Raw genomic sequence first — 22,092 nt, forward strand, 5'->3', positions numbered from 1 at the left:
AAACATTAGGAACACTAATCTTGAGTTGCACTCCCTTTTGCCCTCAGAACACCCTCAATTCGTTGGTGCATAGACTCCATAAGGTGTCAAGCGTTCCACACGGATGCTCGCCAATATCGACTCCGATGCTTCCCACAGTTGTTTCAAGTTGTCTGGCTGTTCTTTGAGTAGTGGACCATTTTTGATACACACGGAAACTGTTGAGTGTGGAAAACCCAGCAGTGTTGCAGTTCTTGACACAAACCGCTACGCACATATGCACAATCCCTGTTTCAAATTGTCTCAAGGCTTAAAAATCCCTCTTTAACCTGTCTCTTCCTCTTCATCTACATTGATTGAAGTGGATTTAAGAAGTGACATCAATAAGGAATCATAGTTTGCACCTAGATTCACCTGTTCAGTCTATTTAATGGAAAGAGCAGGTGTTCCTAATGTTTTGTACACAGTGTAGATGCCTTGCGTGACTCCCATTGTTACTGGGTGACCCTGAAGTAACAGCCCAATAGCGAACCAGAGGTACTACCCATTATGGACATTCTCCTCTGGGATGGGGAGTGTGTGTGTGCCATTACCGGACAGGGACCTCTGTGAATTGGAGGCAGCCCCCCTTCATGGTTTGAAGCAACTGCCCAATAGAAAACAGTACTGGCATTGTCCATTATGGATCCCCAGGGAAGTCTGAATACTGGTGCGGTTACTGGACAGGGACCTCAAAGCATTGGCGAAGGCCGCCCTTCCTGTTTAGAAAGTACTGCAGCACAGGCTTGGTATCCTCTGAGGAGCATTTGCCACGCATGAGCGCTTTTGATCAGGGTACCAGGTCAGCCCGGGTGTTAAAGGAGTTATTAGGGGACTTATTAGGGCATCAGGGAGCCAGCTAAACCCCCGCTGATTCCATCATTACCGGCGCTGTGGCAGGGTCATTACCACCCCGCTGCTAGGGCTTTGTAGCAGGGATTGAGGCTCGGCTGGTGGATGGTGTGCACTGGCAAGGGCGGGAGCGACGGGAGGTTCTAATGGGGGCTGGAGGGGGTTGGGAGGAAAGCTGAGGGATATGATCAAATCCTGGGTGATAAATGGGGAAGCCCTGGCCAGAGCTATCTCTGGGACTGTGGGTTTGGCCACAGTTTGGTCCTGTTCCTTCAGAGTTGACCTTTAGATGCATTAAGGCTGGCTTTCTTTCTGGAAATGGGAACTGGGCATTAGTGGTAAGGCTGAAAGACAGCAGGACACCAGAGGTGGATGATGGGTAGAGGGAGTGGGTAAGCAGGACAAGCTCTGCACAAAATTGGAAATAAATCCATGCAGACAGATATATTACAAAAAATAGTAAGCTCCTGTGATTTTGGCTGGAGCATGGGTCTCACAGTTATGAGTGTGTTGGGGAGGCAAGCTTATTCATTTTCAAAAAAGCTGCATTTCTCTGTCATTGCAGTTGTTAATTAACGTTTAAATTGGAAAGACCATTTCACATGTTCAGACACCTCTACTCTAGCAAATGTCCATCAGGGGAAGAAATACACAGCAAGCCTCTATCAAATGACAGCTTCTTTGTGACTTCAAAAATAATCTAAGACCTTACTTGTATTAAGTAGAGGGGATTTCAATAGCTCGGCTGAACCCAAAAAGTAATTTCTCGACCTGTAAACCGTGACATCTCTCTCTCCCTGCCCACCACGGGTGGGCACCGGACGGAGCGCCGGGCTCATTAGCGGCATCTACGTCATTAACACAGAGGCATGCTGGGAGAGGGAGGGACCGGTGACCTCGGCTCAGAGGGGTCGAGCGCAGCTGCCAGTCTCCTCCCTGAGGATAATGACTGGGCCGGCTAAGAGCCCAATTATTGACATGCATCTTCATTAGGCTCATGGGTAGGATGGCTCGTGTAGTGTACAGCAATGACAAGGGACCCGTACTCACAGACCACTTACTGTACACAGCCATCCATCAACGCTATGATATACTAAACTAGAGATGCAGAAGGACAGTAGAGTTGGTTAAATAGGTTAAATCATTTAAGTCATATTCGGTTTCCTACAATAAGGTCAATTAACTATTATCGTAATAATTTAAATGCCGAAAAATATGTATAAATATTGACACACTTTGAAACAGTGCTGGCACCATACCAGTATCACGATACTGGTTACTATCGTGGCAAAGAAACAAAACACAGAGCGGATTTAACTTCTTCAGGAAAACAGCCCTAATGTTGGAAACAAACATCATTATGTTGTCATCTAGAGTCACATGTATTTATTTTCCAAGATATAGCACAATATTTTACATACAAACAGTTTGGTCTGATTAGTGTTCATTTTTGCCATGGAAAACATATTGCGATACTGGTATCATCCCAGCCCTACTTTGTTATACAGTAGACATATGGGGTATTATTTAACTGTTATGCTACTGTAGTTGTTTTGTTACGGTTGGTTTCTCTCTCTCTTCGTTTTGTTGCTGCCACGGACTGATGAAAAGCAGTGGGGTCTCCTTAAAACATTCAGAGGCCTCAAACACATGTCATCATTATGTCGAGGCATATGTCCTCTGTCTGTTTAGCAGGCGATGTTGGAGACTGAGAAAAACCTATTAGGAGAATGGGGGTTGAAAAAGTTTGCCAACATCAATCTTATTTCAAACAGAACTGAAAAGCCCGGCCAACCGAATGACTTTTCAAATGCAGCAGGCCATGCTAGGCACTCAAACCACAAGTGCATCTGATTTGATCCCCGAAGCTGAACGCAGGCAGAACCACTGATTGATACCACCAAGTGAAGGAGTCCGGGGTAAAGAAAAGAGAGAACGAGAAAGGGAGGGAAGGAAAGAGAGAGATGGGGAGGGGGGGGGAGCAGGTAAATGCCAAACAACAAAATAACAATACAAAGAAGCACTGTGCACTCCAGAGCCGATTGAAATAAGACAGAACTAATAGAACCTGGCACAAGGAAACACTTCCATTTCCCCCAGCATCGCAGCAAGGTCTGGCCTGGCAGAGAGAAGGGGTTGTTTGAGGGCAGTTTAAAGGAGATGGAGAATTAGATGCAATTATTGACCTCCCCTCTTTCAGTCTTGGTAGGAGGTGATGAGCGATAGGGGTCTCTCCTTAGCAGGTTATCAGGGGACAGGGACAGTGGGTGGTCTGGCTGTTCCACAGGAGCCCCCCTGTAGTGCTGTTTTCTAAAGGTCAAAGTATCACTTCTCTTCCTCTTCCTGGGAAAATCAGGTTAATCCACTGAGGTGAACAAGGGGCTTTAGAATCCAATGGATATCGGCACAATTCATTACCCTCTCTGCAGCCTGGCAAACAGCAACAGTTTGGTGAGTAAATTAAATGTAAAGTAATGCGAACAGGCTAATTCTTATATTCAAAGATTCTGCTTGCTTTGAGCAAGCCCCTCTGCCAATACCGCTGGGTTCAAGCGGTGGGGATGCTAGCTGTAATTGCAACAAGGTAGCCCTAATTGGAAATACAGTAGGAATCGGATCATCTTAAGAGGCCAGAAGCAGAGCTGCAAATCCCTGTTGATGATTTCCCTTTCTTGTTAAAACCCATTAAATGGCGAGGCTCGTAAAGCAGCGGGGGACACCGCCAGTCTTGCACTCAATTGTTTTCTGAGGTAAAGCCCTATGAATGAAATGTGCACTGGAGAAAGTAAGACATCTCAGGGGCCTATAAAATAGTGTGGTGCGTTTTTCAGACAATGTGAGTAACAAACGTGACTCCCAAGTAAAGGCGAGTTAAACAGAAGCCTTTTGCACCATTTTTCGAGGGCAGCTCCACAGGGAACACATTCACACCTGCTTGCCTCATCTTTCACCTCAGTCTGACAATGTGTGCTTTATTTGGAAGAGATGGGGGGAAGGAGGGATGATGGGGGAAGGAGGGGGACAAGAAAAAACAACACGGAGCGCAGCCCAAACCCTCCACTAGATAGACCAACACGGAGCGCAGCCCAAACCCTCCACTAGATAGACCAACACGGAGCGCAGCCCAAACCCTCCACTAGATAGACCAACACGGAGCGCAGCCCAAACCCTCCACTAGATAGACCAACATGGAGCGCAGCCCAAACCCTCCACTAGATAGACCAACACGGAGCGCAGCCCAAACCCTCCACTAGATAGACTAACACGGAGAGCAGCCCAAACCCTCCACTAGATAGACGAACACGGAGCGCAGCCCAAACCCTCCACTAGATAGACCAACACGGAGCGCAGCCCAAACGCTCCACTAGATAAATAAAGGGGGCAATTTTCTTGACAAATGAAGTTGGTTTCGAGTTGGGACTCGTTTGGCAGGTTACTGGGAGGATTTAAAATCCTTGGAAATATGGTGTGATGGTAAGGTCTTGTGAACGTATTACCCTACCCAGGCCCTATCCACCTGCACCATTCTCTTACTAATGGTAGAGATACCAATATCAACCTCATCTCACGCTCTAGAAAAACAGAATACCCTTCATCTGGTACAGGAAGCTCAACTTCATGTGTCATTGTCAAGACGGCGGGGAATCGAAAGTTCAACTGTCAGTATAGACATGGGGTCAGGCTCTTCGACAAAGGCAGAATAACAGGAAAACATTAAAGCATGTCTTAATCTAACGCATCCTTAGATCTCACCCGTTTAAATGATTCCCATTGTAAAGTGAAGGTAAAAGAATAAAAAAGAGGGGGGCATCTCGTTTTGGTCAAATCCATCTCTTCCCTCCGCGATACCGTCGCACATTGTCACCCGCTTTTAACTATGCCTTCAAAAGGATATAAGAGAATGGAACTCAGGATATCAAACATTAAACAGCATTTTTCATTCATGAGCATTTCATGTTCTGTTTCAACAATAGATGGAGAAGAGCTGAATCAGTGAACATGCTGTGGGCGTAATTGATAGGGATCCAGCTAAGGTATCTCCCAGAGGAATCCGCTATATCATGCCTTTCCAAGCTGCCAGCGGGAGAGCAGGGCTTACCTATAGAACCAGACTGTTCCATGAAAGAGGGAGAATTATCATTTGAAAAAAGACACTGAAAGAAATGTAAAGCAGAGGTATGGCTAATGTGCCTATAATTCATAGACCTTATAGAATACAAATAAAGGAAACAAAAAAATAAGAATGTAGATTAAATAGGATAGCAAATGGAATACAGTATAAATACTGCATAATAACACATTAAGCAGGTTTTTATTTTTTGCAGAATCTGAATCCCTTGTTTGTCCAAGGTGAAAATGGAATTACACTTCTGAAAGAACAGAGAAATACAGCACACAAAATTGACTATTCATTATGGCTGGTGTTAATTAGTAACCATGTTGCTCCATTGGAACGCTATGCTTGCTTTGTGATATATCTCTCCCTTGCTGAACGGCACAGAACAAAGCAAAAACCTCTCTCTCTCTCTCCTCCCCCCTCTGATTGTTTTTGGGTGTTGCTGAATAACAGAGGTGTCATGGTATCACAGTTGCAGAACAGACAGTGTCTCGTTGTCTCTCCTGCAGAGAAAGCAGAGACTCGTCTCTGGGGCCTTTCCCCGTGGCTTCATTAAGCCCGGCTACAGCCGCACCCTTGTTTCCGCTATTACGTTATTCTCTTCATCTGTATTGTGCCAACACATCACCTCCCAGCTTAGGGGCTATATTGCTGTTTATTTCAAAGAAAAACAGGAAGATGAATATTGTTATGTAGTCTTCAGGGGAAAGAAGATGAAGAGGAGGAGGGGAGAAAAAGAATAGAGGAAAAGAAGGGGAGGAGAAGAGGAAAGGGGGAGGAGAGGAGAAGAAGAGGCTAGGGGGGGAGAAGGACAGGAGGAGAGAATAAGAGGAGAAGGAAGGAGAAGGAGAGGAGGAAAAGGGGAGGAGAGGAGAAGAAGAGGCTAGGGGGAGGAGAGAATAAGAGGAGAAGGAAAGGAGAAGGAGAGGAGGAAAAGGGGAGGAGAGGAGAAGAAGAGGCTGGGGGGAGAAGGACAGGAGGAGAGAATAAGAGAAGGAAAGGAGAAGGAGAGGAGGAAAAGGGGAGGAGAGGAGAAGAAGAGGCTAGGGGGGAGAAGGACAGGAGGAGAGAATAAGAGGAGAAGGAAAGGAAAAGGAGAGGAGGAAAAGGGGAGGAGAGGAGAAGAAGAGGCTGGGGGGGAGAAGGACAGGAGGAGAGAATAAGAGAAGGAAAGGAGAAGGAGGAGAGGAGGAAAAATAAAGGAGAAGGTAGAGAATAGAAGGAGAGGAGAGGCAACAGAACAGTGAGGGCTGCTGGGTAGTCATCACCCCTAACAACTCAGAAGGGCTGTGATTCCAGAAGGGCTGTGATAACAGGCTCTTTACCACTCCCTCCCAATAGGGCAGGGATTAGATGAGTGTGTACACACTACACATGCTGTCAGAGAGCAGGAAATCACTGGCATTGTCATGGGAGAAATATCCAGCCAACACACCACCACACTGCCTCTCCCTCAAATCACAAACGTGCTGTCCTTCTGCTTGTGTTACTCATCAACAAGTTAGATCTCTGAAAGCAACTGGCCGGGACAAGAGTATACTCCCTTGGCTTTCTTCCCCGGGTGCCCCTGTGGAGGAGCGTCTACTCGACTGGAAAAGGGCAGAGTCAAGCGTGACTGTCCTCAGTTCACCCACCCACACACACACACACACACACACACACACACACACAGTGCATTCGGAAAGTATTCAGACCCCCCCCCGACTTTTTCCACATTTTGTTATGTTACAGCCTTATTCTAAAATTGATTAAATAGATTTGCTTCCATCATCAATTTACATACAATACCCCATAAAGACATTTTTTTTTTAAAGAAGCCACTCCTGCCTTGTCTTGGCTGTGTGCTAAGGGTCGTTGTCCTGTTGGAAAGTGAACCTTCACCCCAGTTCATCAAGGACCTCTCTGTACTTCTCTCCGTTCATCTTTGCCTCAATGCTGACTAGTCTCCCAGTCCCCTGCCACTGAAAAACATCACCATAGCATGATGCTGCCACCACTATGCTTCACCGTAGGGATGGGGCCCTCTGACATGCAATATCAATTGTGGGACATTATATATACAGGTGTGTATCATTCCAAATCATGCCCAATCAATTGAATGTACCAATAAAGTTGTAGAAACATCTCATGGATGATCAATGAAAACAGGATGCACTTATGAATACTTATAATACTTAAGAATACTTATGTAAATATAAGGTATCAGTTTTTTACATTTTTTATATATTTGCAAACATTTCCAAAAACAGTTTTTGCTTTGTCGTTATGGGGTATTGTGTGTAGATAGAGGATTTTTTACATTTATTTAATCAATTTTAGAATAAGGCTGTAATGGAACAAAATGTGTAAAAAGTCAAGGGGTTTGAATAGTTTCTGAATGCACTGTACATACAACGATATGTGCAAAGGTATTCAGATATACACTGAGAAATGCAATCACATACACAACACCTTTTGACTTTTTCACAAGAATTCACATTGTGTGGGAGTCCTTTTCATCACGTACACACATACTCTGAAAGCCACTCAACAAATTCAAAGAATACCCACAAACACAGCACAACAACAACAACAGCAGCAGCAGAACCACTAATTGACTCAGAGAGATTTCAACCCACAACCATCCACAGCCGGATTGTCCAAAGACAAAAACCAAAGTGGGGGGTGGGGGGTTTAACTATAATTAACATTTGAGAGACAAATGGTTTCCTAAAGTGTCAGGAGATGAAATTGTTTTCCCAGACCCGGGTGGCCAAACGAAGTGTGTGTAGAGATAGATGGGACCTGCTTACCTTTGGTCCTGGAGGAAAAGCTGAGGGAGAGCTGTTCAAAGAATTCTTGATTTTCAAACTTCTCCTCTTTGACTTTGATCCAGAAGCAATTCTCCGCCATTTCCTGAGGCACTATCTGCAACGACAAGGAGGATTCCATTATCGCAAGGCCCAATCAGCAGCTGCCATTCCTTCCACAAGCGGTCCGGCTGCAACTCCACTTAAATGCCACTTCTTCAAACCCCACTCACCTAGAAACGGTGACGCATTGTGTGTGTGCGCTTTGGAGATCACCCGTCATGTTACACATTGCACTCCATTTTTTCCCCCTCATTTATCACAAAACACAGTTTGATAAAATGTGTTCATGTTGCCAGCGATTTCAAGCACCTTTCTACTGTGACACACGTCCCACAGTTTTTGTAATGTTGTAATATTGAGGGCTCTTGTACAGATGGGTTGATGACTTTCTGTGAGGAGCAAGGATTGCATGGAGACGGGTAGAACTATTTAGCAACCACAATAAACACCATTCAGCCTGTCACTTCCTGTTTTTAATAAAGCTTATCCTGCGCAATAAATACATTGGCCAGTCACAAAATATATTAGTGACTAGGTATATTACTTCAGCTCAGAATAAACATGATAATAGTCCCAATAGTCGTGAAATAATCATACAATAATATGCCAAGATATTGTGAAAATGTATTCTGTATTAACCCATCCACACTGCTCCGGCCAAACGCCACACCCACATTTCTTCTCCACAACGAATGTATGGAGCGATCAGTAGAACAGCGGAATTAAATGCAGGATGAGTCGTCAGGCAAGTATAAGCCATCAATATGAAAACTATTGAGCAGTATTGATAGTGACATAGATCAAATTACAAGTGTATTGATCAAATACTTGTTTAGGTGCATTTTGGATTATTACAGTGTTACTTGGATTATTCCAATGTCGCGTCCCAGGCTAATAAACTATTCAGGTCCATTTTTGAGAGATTAGGCTGGATGGACGTACTCCCAGAGCCCTGCAAAACGCTGTAGGTGCTCTGTCTAGCTTAATTGAAAGCTTCAGTATATTGGCCATTTAGTCTGTCTATTTGTTATTTTCAAATTCCATATGCTAGTGTTTGTCAACATATTGTAAATATTTTGGATCCATCTTTAGTAATATATTCCGTTCTTGTAAATAAATCAATATTTTGTCTTTGTGTAGGAAACAAAAAGATGAACAAACCAAATTCACCAAAGATTTGCAAGGATTCATATAGTGTTGTCTTGGTTTGTAGTTTACATATATTTTCCCTTCACCTCACCATTGGTTATACCTCTATATTCCTCACAGTTGATTAAAACACTAGACAGCAAGCGTTCTCACCAAGAGGGACATCTCTCTACTACATAAATGTGACAGTGCAAAATAATTAGATGTGCCAAGAAGACCTCATGCCAAGCTGAGACTTGAAAGTTCTTGTTGACTTCTCCCGCCTTTCAACTCTGTACATGGAACGAAACGGCCCTTTGTTTATCCTGGCTCCAACCCTGGCCCGCCGTATTGTACCGTGGCCCGATGGAAGGCTCCTGTACATACAGAACTGACAACAACCACACCTTGCTGTATTTGTGCTTGATAATTGGCAAGTAATGTGCGTGGCGATGTCCTTCAGAAGTCCATTACGGGTTGCGTAGAGTGCCTTGGTCTGTGATGATGACACGGTCATGACACAGTGTGGGCCGGGACAATTGGTTCCTCATTGCAAACTGTGTTATTAGCCCCTTAATGAGACAAGGCAGTAGCAAGGGCACTCACTAGAGAGAGAGAGAGAGTGAGGGGGAACCACTTGACAAGAGGTGTTTGTTGTAAAAAGGATACAGACCAAACAGGAGCACAAGTGACTAGGGCTGTGGAAGTCATTACTTTTTGTCATGTCAGACGGTTATTGTCATGCAAAAGACTGCCGGATTCATGGAAATTGACCGTTAATTAACATAAACATGTTTAGCATCTCCAGGCCACTGATGCGAGCCTTTGGAACATCTACATTTAAACAAGACTATTAAATCAATTTATTATACACCATCCCAATAAATCCATTTTTTTTTTGCAGGTCTAGAGAAACATGATATGAAGAAAATGTCTTTCAGAAAAACAGGATATGAGTTGGCCTGCTGTATCTTACAGTACCTGGCTAAGCTCCATGCCATAGGCTGTGTTCACTTAGCTGACAAGATATGATTATAAGTCCAGGCCATTATTTTATACATGTTTTTATAGCAAAAATAATATAATTGAACTTATAACATAACTGAATAAAATAGAAAGGATATTTTTCCAATTACAGAGCGAGTGTGCATATGAAGTGGCTATGTTGAGTAGCACGCGGTCCAGCAGGTATATCTCACTGGTCACCCCCAAAGCCAATTACTCCTTTGGTCGTCTTTCCTTCCAGTTCTCCTGCTGCCAAAGACTGGAACGAACTGCAAAAATCTCTGAAGCTGGAGACTCATATCGCCCTCACTAGCTTTAAGCACCAGCTGTCAGATCAGCTCACAGATCCCTGCACCTGTACATAGCCCATCTGTAAACAGCCCATCTATCCTCCTTTGCACCCCAGTATCTCTACTTGCACATGAATATTCTGCACATCTACCATTCCAGTGTTTAAATGCTATATTGTAATTATTTCGCCACCATGGCCTATTTATTGCCTTAACTCCCTTATCTTACCTCATTTGCACTCACTGTATATAGACTTTTTGTTTTCTTTGTTCTACTGTATTATTGACTGTTTTGTTTATTCCATGTGTAACTCTGTGTTGTTGTATATGTCAAATTGCTATGCTTTATCTTGGCCAGGTCACAGTTGCAAATGAGAACTTGTTCTCAACTAGCCTATCTGGTTAAATAAAGGTGAAATAAAAAAATAAAACTAAAAGTGATAATTTGAAACAGGTCCAACAGTATATGCTAGATTTAGAGTTATTTGGCAACTTTAGTTGTGAAGGATACAAACCTTAGAATGCCTTAGAAATAAATATATATATGGGCTGCATGATGCGACTACAGGCTATTTACGATTTGAGAAAGTCGCAAAAAAAGCTTGTGCTCTGATCCTTGCCTCCGGCTGCACAGCTGTTCTCTCATCAAGTGATCATACTTTCACCCATCAGAATATTCTCAATTTAATCTAGTCTTTACTATTATGTTAAATGAGTTCTGATTCAGAATGGCCCATTATTAAATGTGCAGGAACAGGGGCAGGGGAAAAAGACGTAATCTGTACCTGAATAGTGAATGGAGGCCGTGAGCTCCCACCGGTACATTTTTTCTTTCTTTTTCTTTTCTTCTCATGATGTCCAGTTGGTAGTGACTGTCTTGTCCCATCGTTGCAACTCCCGTACGGACTCGGGAGAGAAGGTTGAGAACCATGCATCCTCCGAAACACAACCCTGCCAAGCCGCACTGCTTCTTCACACACTGCACGCTTAACCCGGAAGCCAGCCGCACCAATGTGTCGGAAGAAACACTGGCGACCGTGTCAGCGTGCCCGGCCTGCCACAGGAGTCGCTAGAGCGCGATGGGACAAGGACATCCCGGCCGGCCAAACCCTTCCCTAACCCAGATGATGCTGGGCCAATTGTGTGCCGCCTCATGGGTCTCCTGCACCGGCAGCGACACAGGCAGGCATGGAACCCGGGTCTGTAGTGAAGCCTCAAGGACTTCGATGCAATGCCTTAGACCACTGCTCCACTCGGGAGGCCCTCCACCTGTACATTTTGTCGGCTACTTCGGTTTTACAGCGGAGAATGTGCTTACTATGAGCAGCTGAGAAATAAATATAACACTTATTTCACTCCACACATCAACCATTTTTTGAGGAGCATGTTCTCACTGGCCCGACGGGTATTATCTCACTGGCCCGACGGGTATTATCTCACTGGCCCGACGGGTATTATCTCACTGGCCCGACGGGTATTATCTCACTGGCCCGACGGGTATTATCTCACTGACCCGACGGGGTATTATCTCACTGGCCAGACGGGGTATTATCTCACTGGCCCGACAGGTATTATCTCACTGGCCCGACAGGTATTATCTCACTGGCCCGACAGGTATTATCTCACTGGCCCGACAGGTATTATCTCACTGGCCCGACGGGGTATTATCTCACTGGCCCGACGGGGTATTATCTCACTGGCCCGACGGGGTATTATCTCACTGACCAGACGGGGTATTATCTCACTGACCAGACGGGGTATTATCTCACTGACCCGACGGGGTATTATCTCACTGACCCGACGGGGTATTATCTCACTGACCCGACGGGGAATTATCTCACTGGCCCGACGGGGTATTATCTCACTGGCCCGACAGGCATTATCTCACTGGCCCGACAGGCATTATCTCACTGGCCCGACAGGTATTATCTCACTGGCCCGACAGGTATTATCTCACTGGCCCGACAGGTATTATCTCACTGGCCCGACAGGTATTATCTCACTGGCCCGACAGGTATTATCTCACTGGCCCGACAGGTATTATCTCACTGGCCCGACAGGTATTATCTCACTGGCCCGACAGGTATTTTCTCACTGGCCCGACAGGTATTTTCTCACTGGCCCGACAGGTATTTTCTCACTGGCCCGACAGGTATTATCTCACTGGCCCGACAGGTATTATCTCACTGGCCCGACAGGTATTATCTCACTGGCCCGACAGGTATTACCTCACTGGCCCGACAGGTATTACCTCACTGGCCCGACAGGTATTATATCTCACTGGCCCGACAGGTATTATATCTCACTGGCCCGACAGGTATTATCTCACTGGCCCGACAGGTATTATCTCACTGGCCCGACAGGTATTATCTCACTGGCCCGACAGGTATTATCTCACTGGCCCGACAGGTATTATCTCACTGGCCCGACAGGTATTATCTCACTGGCCCGACAGGTATTATCTCACTGGCCCGACAGGTATTATCTCACTGGCCCGACAGGTATTATCTCACTGGCCCGACAGGTATTATCTCACTGGCCCGACAGGTATTATCTCACTGGCCCGACAGGTATTATCTCACTGGCCCGACAGGTATTATCTCACTGGCCCGACAGGTATTATCTCACTGGCCCGACAGGTATTATCTCACTGGCCCGACAGGTATTATCTCACTGGCCCGACAGGTATTATCTCACTGGCCCGACAGGTATTATCTCACTGGCCCGACAGGTATTATCTCACTGGCCCGACAGGTATTATCTCACTGGCCCGACAGGTATTATCTCACTGGCCCGACAGGTATTATCTCACTGGCCCGACAGGTATTATCTCACTGGCCCGACAGGTATTATCTCACTGGCCCGACAGGTATTATCTCACTGGCCCGACAGGTATTATCTCACTGGCCCGACAGGTATTATCTCACTGGCCCGACAGGTATTATCTCACTGGCCCGACAGGTATTATCTCACTGGCCCGACAGGTATTATCTCACTGGCCCGACAGGTATTATCTCACTGGCCCGACAGGTATTATCTCACTGGCCCGACAGGTATTATCTCACTGGCCCGACAGGTATTATCTCACTGGCCCGACAGGTATTATCTCACTGGCCCGACAGGTATTATCTCACTGGCCCGACAGGTATTATCTCACTGGCCCGACAGGTATTATCTCACTGGCCCGACAGGTATTATCTCACTGGCCCGACAGGTATTATCTCACTGGCCCGACAGGTATTATCTCACTGGCCCGACAGGTATTATCTCACTGGCCCGACAGGTATTATCTCACTGGCCCGACAGGTATTATCTCACTGGCCCGACAGGTATTATCTCACTGGCCCGACAGGTATTATCTCACTGACCCGACAGGTATTATCTCACTGGCCCGACAGGTATTATCTCACTGACCCGACAGGTATTATTCCAGCCAAACTCTGTATGACATGGGTTCTCCAATCTTGTTTCTGCAGCTACCTGGCGCTTAATTTGGGAAAAAAAGTTAAATCTGTTTGGGAACATCTGGAGCAGGTATTCCCAGGGGTACGCGCAATGCCGTCAGGGGTACGCCAAAAAAAATGTGATTCACACATTATATATATATAGATAAAATGTGGGCCGGGACAATTGGTTTCTCAATGCAACCTGTGTTATTAGCCCCTTAACGAGACAAGAGATCATTTTTATATTTTCCAACGGGGCTAAACATTCGGGCAAGGTTTTTTTCTTGCCTGAGTAGCCGCGTTTCACTGCCAAAAAACTATTAAACCACCTAATGGTCAGCGAAATAACTACACAATGTCAAATACAGGTAGCTTGGTCAAATAATTAACATCCAATCACATTAACCGTTACTCTCTCACGGGAAACCTTCACTCTTGCGCAGACATTTAGAAATGAAACATGACAACTTAAATAAACCAGAGGAGTATTTGAGCGAGAATAAAGACAACTTTGGAGTAGTAAGACATGTATAAAAGCAACAGATACCATTAATAAGAAGGTGCTAGAAGCGTCTTATATGGTGAGCTATTAAGTGGCTAGGACAGGCATGCCCCATACTATTGTGGAGGACTTCATTCTCCCTGCTGCTGTAGATATTGCTGGGACAATGCTGGGGGAAAAAGCCAAAAAAAACTATACAGATAATGCCTTCATCAAATAACACTTTCACGACGCATCAGTGACATGGCAGGAGATGTTTTGAAACAATTAATGCTTCGCATTACAAGCCAGCGAATTACATGCATTACAGCTGGATGAGTCAACAGACGTGGCGGGCCTGGCACAGCTCCTGGTATACTGTATGTCTGTTATGTTTATGGGGGGTCACTTAACTTCTTGCTCCTACCCTCTACTTTTTTGAACATTTTGTTAAAAATCGCGCAACATTTCAGCGCCCTGCTACTCATGCCAGGAATATAGTACGTTCATATGGTTAGAAACACTCGGACGTTTTTAAAACTGGTTAAATCACGACTGTGGCTATAACATAACGTGCGTTACATCGGAAAGCGCAGGAAAACCTGATCACAGAAAATGGAAATAAATATCCTTGCACCACTTCCAGCAATTGTTCACAGTGAGCCGAATTAGATAAGACCGAGCATTCAACTCCCACAGCATCCCCATGTTGTCTAGAGTCTTGTGAATTGAATCATCTTTGATTCTTGGTTGAACCGAAACAGGGGAACCACTTACCTCCAGTCTCCACCCAGATCATTTTGAAGAGCTCTCTCGTGAAATTTTTTCCAAGACGACAGCTAATGATTTTTACATCGCCTCCTGATGATTTCTATCGCTTATTAACGTTTACTAATACCTAAAGTAGCATTACAAACGTATTTCGAAGTGTTTTGTGAAAGTTTATCGTCTACTTTTTGAATTTTAAAAAATGACGTTACGTTGTGAAATCGCTGTTTTTTTAGTTTATCACACAGTCTACATATAACGATATCTTGGCTTTATATGGCCCGATTTAATCGAAATAAAGACCCAATAGTGTTTATGGGACATCTAGGAGTGCCAACAAAGAAGATGGTGAAAGGTAATGACTGTTTTCTATTTTATTGTGCGGTTTGTGTAACGCCGAAATGCTAATTATTTTGTTTACGTCCCCTGCTGTGCTTTTGTGTTGTAGTGTATTGGTGCATGCTATCAGATAATAGCTTCTCATGCTGTCGCCAAAAAGCATTTTAAAAATCTGACTTGTTGCCTGGATTCACAACGAGTGTAGCTTTAATTCGATACCCTGCATGTGTATTTTAATGAACTTTTGAGTTTTAACTAATACTATTAGCATTTAGCGTAGCACATTTGCATTTCCAGAGCTCTAGTTGGGACGCAAGCGTCCCGAGTAGAGGGAAGAGGTTAAGGAAGACATTCTCTTCTGCAAACCACTGGAAACCAGGACAACATGAGAGGATATTTTTAAAGTACTGGACAGCTTGGTGACATCAAATGGACTTTGGTGGTCAAGATGTGTTTGTATCTGTACTGACGGCGCAAAAGCCATGACAGGGAGACAGAGTGGAGTGGTAACGCGCGTGCTCGCAGTTGCTCCCGACACCACTTGAGCACACTGCAGCATCCCCCGAGAGGCTCTTGCTGCCAAGGGAATGCCTGACAGCTTGAAAGACATTTTGGACACTACAGTGAAAATGGTTGACTTTGTTAAAGCAAGACCCTGAACTCTCGTGTATTTTATGCATTATGCAATGATATGTGCAGCACCCATGTAACCATTTTACAACATACAGAAGTGTGCAGGTTATCAAGGAGCAAAGTTTTTACATGTTTTTTTGGAATTAAAAGACGAGCTAAATGTTTTCTTTACTGACCATAATTTTAACTTGTCTGACCGATTGCATGATGACAAGCTTCTCACACGACTGGCCTATCTGGGTGAATTTTTTTATTGCCTGAATGGATTACAGGGACTCTCTGCAACTATATTCAACATGTGGGACAAAATTTATGATTAAGAAGTTGGAGCTCTTATCTGTCTGCATTAACAAGGACAACACACAGGTCTTTAAATCATTGCATGACTTTGTTGTGTGCAAATTAACTCAAGCTTACGGCTAATGTCAAATGTGATATAGCGAAGCATCTGGTGAACTGGGTGCACAATTACGCAGGTACTTTCCTGAAACGGATGACGCAAACAACTGGATTCGTTAACCCTTTCATGCCCTGTCTCCAGTCCACTTACATACAAGAGAGCCTCATTAAAAAGAGAGCCTCATCAAAATTGCAACAAGCGGTTCTGTGAAAATTGAATTAAATCAGAAGCCACTGCCAAATTTCTGAATAGGGCTGCGCTCAGAGTATCCTTCCTTGGCATATCAGCTGTTAAGACACTGATGCCCTTTGCAAACACATACCTAGGTGAGGGTGGATTCTCGGCCATCATTAGCATGAAATACTAATACTAATACTAAATACAGGCACAGACTGTGTGTGGAAAATGATTTAAGACTAAGACTCTCCAATACAAATCAACATTGCAGAATTATGTGGTGAGTTATTCATCATTTTCGATGAACAAATAAAGGTTTTATATGTAAGATGGCTAAATAAAGAGCAAAATTATTGATTATTATTATATTACTATTTGTGCCCTGGTCCTATAAGAGCTCTTTGTCACTTCCCACGAGCCGGGTTGTGACAAAAACTCACACTCATTCTTATGTTTAATAAATGTATCGTATAGTGTGTGTGGCAGGCTTACAATGATGGCAAAAACAAAAAAACATTTGAGAGTGCGCTGACCCTGGTGCTAGAGGGAGTACGCAGCTGGAGGTTGAATGTTTGAAGGGGTACGGGACTATAAAAAGTTTGGGAACCACTGATCTAGAGTAACATGTTTGCAAGCCTATTAATTATGACAAAAAAAATCAAAAGCTCTATTACTAGGCTATTCAAAATCAAATACAAATTCTAAGCCAACTCTGAATTTGTTGAATTTAGACTAGACCAATTATCTACCAATGATATCTTAAATCAGTATTTTATTTTTCACAGTCAATGAACCAACATTATCGCCTAGGGCTATAGGTTCTCTCACAGACTCATGGACAGACATTTTGGAGAGTAGCATAAGGTTACCAGTCCATCCAGTATACATACTAATACAGTCCACACTCAATGGTGATTACTAGAATTTGTTACATTTTGGAGTATAGGCTAGACCAATTATGTACCAAAGACATGTTAAATCAGTTTAGTTTTATGTGTGAGGGCTGTTGTGGTGATGGTCTGATGGGAGACTAGTAGCTGTGGGCCTCTCTCCTCTTGCCACTCGCCGTCTTATTTCAATCACTTTGGAGGGGCCTACCGCAGCCCTACTGTAGTTAATTCACATCAGCTTCTGACGCTGTGGCTCTGCTCTGCAAACAACAGTGTACAGTATCATGTGTATGCTTATTACAGAAGTCATATTCAAAGGAAGCCCTCACAAATACCCATTGGATGTGATAGTAAAGGAAGCACCACAGAAATCAAGGAACTGCAGAGGGTTGGACATTAAGGCTGTGACGATACCAGTATTGCAATATTTTTTCCATTTCAAAAATGAAAACTCTTAGACTATGTTTACACAGGCATCCCAATTCTGACCATTAATTGTGCAAAAGATCAGAATGGGTCTGTTTTAAACGCAGCCTTAGATGTAAACATTATGATTAATCCCTGATACTGATGGACACATAGGGTCATTACAGTAAGCATACAGTTGGGAACAAGGCCGTTTAAATTTTAATCACTTGCATACTTAACTTACACTCATTGGCTCCTGTGACAGGAGACCATGTTCATGGGCCGCGACACTCCTACTCTCTGGAAGCTTGAGGTAACTCATGCCATGCTAGAGTGGTTACTTGAAAGTTTGATGGCCCTTGACAAGGTAACCTGCTGTGAATGCAAAGCTCAACCACAGATGAAGGATGAATGAAGTGCCCCTCTGAACTCCTCTATGGATAGCCTATTGAACCCAACCAGCACATGAGAAGGAAATTAGAGTTGAGTGGCATAGGAGTTCAGGAAGAGATCGGCTCATATACTTACTGCTTATATTGACAAAGGGGGAGGGGTCTCTGAGGTCATTTTGTTTCTTTCTCATTATTGTCTTGTCTACGCGAGTAGGCTAATTTATAAAATTACAGTTGTGTCATTCTGAAAGGATAATTATAATTCTGCATCGTTTGTAAACCAAATTGACTGGTTTGGAGATAATTGCATTGTTCATCTCATGTCTTGCATATCGGGGGGGTAACAGAATGTGAAGTCTAAATATTACAATTTCACCCTGCTAGAAGAAATTATCAGCCTTACACTGGAAAACAGCCTGGTTGCGTGATTACAGCTAAATACGTTTGCAATTGTGCGATAATTACGGTTGTACGAGAGATTCAATGGCAAGCATTTTTCTAATTGTTTCTTATTTTTCCCTATTTTACTTAGTAGTGCTACAATAGAAGTGTTCACTTTCTTTCGAATTTGTAACAATCCACGAAATACTGTGCTGAAATAACATTGTGGAACTCCAAGAGAAGTTCAAATGCTTCAATTCCTTTGAAATCAATCACTTTTAGATGAAAATACGAGATTGTTTCTAATGGACAAATGCTTCCAATCGACGTGGAGCACGTCAAACACAGCAGGGACGAACCAAATCTAGACGCCCCCTCTGCTTAACCGTGTCTTACAGTAGATGACAGATACTGACCCTAACCCACAGCTTCTGGCCCTCCTCTCTCCACTCCATTGATACAGCAGCATGTCCCAAATCACTGCTTTACTCCACTGCTGCAGCCCGCCCTCCATGCATCCTCCTCACCAGTCTCAAAACTAATTGTAGCTCCAGCACCGTATCGACGGATCCCCTCAGCAGCAGCTGATGCTGTCTAATTTAACTAGTGCCCCACCTGAGTGTGTGAGGTAGTTTGCCAATACAAGCCTGCCCACTGGTTGTTGCTAAATACATTTGAGGATTTTGTGGGAGACACATATGTAGTCTTTTTTTTGGGCCTCTTTACACAACCTGCTCAAACGAGCACCCTCCCAAAATGGATTCATTAACAAAAGGAAGACTGTGATATTCTCATTAAGTGGAGTACAGTGTTGTAAAGAGGCTCCAGTTAAGTGGTAGACTAGAGGCGAGGGTTGGGGTTAGGGACATGTCACTGCTGCTGCAAACCGCCATAAGACACAGCCTGAGCAATCATTTACTTTGCCGTAAACATGTGGTTCTCACTGTAAGAGAAATTACAGCACCTCCAAGCAACAATGTCCATCGGCGCTGCTTGAAAAATCTGTTACATGCTTTAAAAAAGAAAACAGGGAAAAACGGATCACTCTGGTCCTAACAGAGGAGACGGATGACTCTGGTCCTAACAGAGGAGACGGATGACTCTGGTCCTAACAGAGGAGACGGATGACTCTGGTCCTAACAGAGGAGACGGATGACTCTGGTCCTAACAGAGGAGACGGATGACTCTGGTCCTAACAGAGGAGACGGATGACTCTGGTCCTAACAGAGGAGACGGATGAGTCCGGTCCTAACAGAGGAGACGGATGACTCCGGCCCTAACAGAGGAGACGGATGACTCCGGCCCTAACAGAGGAGACGGATGACTCTGGCCCTAACAGAGGAGACGGATGACTCTGGTCCTAACAGAGAAGACGGATGACTCTGGTCCTAACAGGTGACTCTGAAGGCATTTGAGTGCCATCTAGCCATTTAATTTGCATCTCCCAACCGAAGTGCTTGCGGAGGCAAGGTTAATGCAGACGTACATTGTCATTGCCATTCCGGGAAGAAGACGGATGTGAAAAGTTGCGCACTCATGAATGCAAACACGCTCATTTTCTTACAGTGAAAAGAAGATAAATGAGAAAAACATAATAAATACATTTCAATGAACTTTGTCTCTTATTAGACGTGCAACCTTGCTATATGACTTGCCTCCATTTACGCAATTACTGATAATGCGATTCAGCTAGATTTCAACAGGGTTTCACAGTGCGAGCGAGAGACAACCATTTCCTTTTGGCTGTTGTCAATAATTGAAGATTAAATAGCAAGGTCACACATAAGCATATGCAAAACACCACTAAATTAATGCCGCTTGCAACTTCTAGAATCCCTCGGGCGATAGATAAATTAACTGGGAGTAGAATAAAGCCCATATGAAGAGAACAGCCCCAGTTGAAATCGTATTTAAATGATGGAATATTACACAACACATTATCTGTATTCAATTATGCTAAGAGTGTGTGTGAATGCAAGTACACTCGAGCAGTGGAAATTGTTTACGTGAGGATTTCTAGTGCAGAGTGCAGAGTAGTGTACCCTGTGGCTGAACGCTTGCCTGAATAGACCGACGGTAGTGTTGAATAGGGTGCACTCTCTCGATTAGTACCTACAGCTCCATCTGTCGCTACTTTACCTTGGACCAGTTGACCCTCTTCATGACGACCTCAGGCTTGTAGGTCTTCTTGGCCTCCAGTCCATAAGGCAGCTTGATGACAGGTATGGCCATCATAGGAGGCGGAGGGATACCTGGAGCCCCGGGGAAGGGTGGGGGAGGTGGTGGACCACAACCGGGGGGAGGGGGTGGTGGGGGTGGCCCTACACCTGGAGGTGGCGGGGGTGGAGGCGGAGGGGGCATGCTGGCCATGCCAGGAGGCGGCGGAGGAGGGGGTGCCAATCCCCCCGGTAGGGCTGGAGGAGGGACTCCTGTCCCGGCCGCCGCTGGTCCGGCTGCAATCTACAAAGATGGGAGATCAATGTTAATGATGGTGCATATTCCCCTGTCATCCCTGCACTCATGTCATCCCCGTCTGCCCTGTAAATCATGTCATCCTTGTCAATCGTAGGCTGGGGACCTGGAGGCCAGAGCTTAACCACCATTACACCAGTCTGGCTAATGGACCTGGGTGATGTCTCTGTTAGGGACTGAAGACGGTCATTACACCAGTCTGGCTAATGGACCTGGGTGATGTCTCTGTTAGGGACTGAAGATGGTAATTACACCATTCTGGCTAATTGACCTGGGTGATGTCTCTGTTAGGGACTGAAGACGGTCATTACACCAGTCTGGCTAATGGACCTGGGTGATGTCTCTGTTAGGGACTGAAGACGGTAATTACACCAGTCATTTTATCAGTACCTTATCAGCCAGCCAGATGCCAACACTCAGAGGAGTCATTATATCAGTACCCTATCAGCCAACCAGAGGCCAACACTCAGAGGAGTCATTTTTATCAGTACCCTATCAGCCAACCAGTGGCCAACACTCAGAGGAGTCAATTTAACAGTACCCTATCTGCCAACCAGAGGCCAACACTCAGGAGTCATTTTATCAGTACCCTATCAGCCAGCCAGAGGCCAACACTCAGAGGAGTCATTTTATCAGTACCCTATCAGCCAGCCAGATGCCAACACTCAGAGGAGTCATTATATCAGTACCCTATCAGCCAACCAGAGGCCAACACTCAGAGGAGTCATTTTATCAGTACCCTATCAGCCAGCCAGAGGCCAACACTCAGAGGAGTCATTTTATCAGTACCCTATCAGCCAGCCAGAGGCCAACACTCAGGAGTCCTAACCAGCTCCGCTCCACCTCACACTGGGGAAAGTGGGTCGCTCAGTTCCCTGAGACAGTCTACCAGACACATTAAATATGTAGTTACATAAACAAGAACCTAATAGGCAGCAGAACAATATTGCAGGGAGGTATGTCACCTTTCCCATTAGAAGTACTCTGGAGAGATCTCTGACATGCTGAGTATATTTGTGGCTATATGTGTCTGGATGAAGCAC

General features: G+C 44.7%; 1 protein-coding gene across 6 annotated transcripts in view; it reads right to left on the reverse strand.

Annotated features, from left to right (window-relative positions):
• diaph2 (diaphanous-related formin 2) overlaps positions 1-22,092 on the reverse strand; it is a 736,531-nt gene that overhangs the window by 464,592 nt on the left and 249,847 nt on the right. For all 6 annotated transcript variants that reach the window (XM_029662409.2, XM_029662408.2, XM_029662405.2 and 3 more), the window contains 2 exons: positions 20,717-21,037; positions 7,780-7,894 (listed from right to left, as the gene is read on the reverse strand). In XM_029662409.2, coding sequence (XP_029518269.1) covers positions 7,780-7,894; positions 20,717-21,037 — 436 coding nt within the window. The remainder of the gene's footprint in view (positions 1-7,779; positions 7,895-20,716; positions 21,038-22,092) is intronic.

The sequence above is a fragment of the Oncorhynchus nerka genome, linkage group LG6, assembly GCF_034236695.1.
Source record: "Oncorhynchus nerka isolate Pitt River linkage group LG6, Oner_Uvic_2.0, whole genome shotgun sequence".
Lineage (NCBI taxonomy): Eukaryota > Metazoa > Chordata > Actinopteri > Salmoniformes > Salmonidae > Oncorhynchus > Oncorhynchus nerka.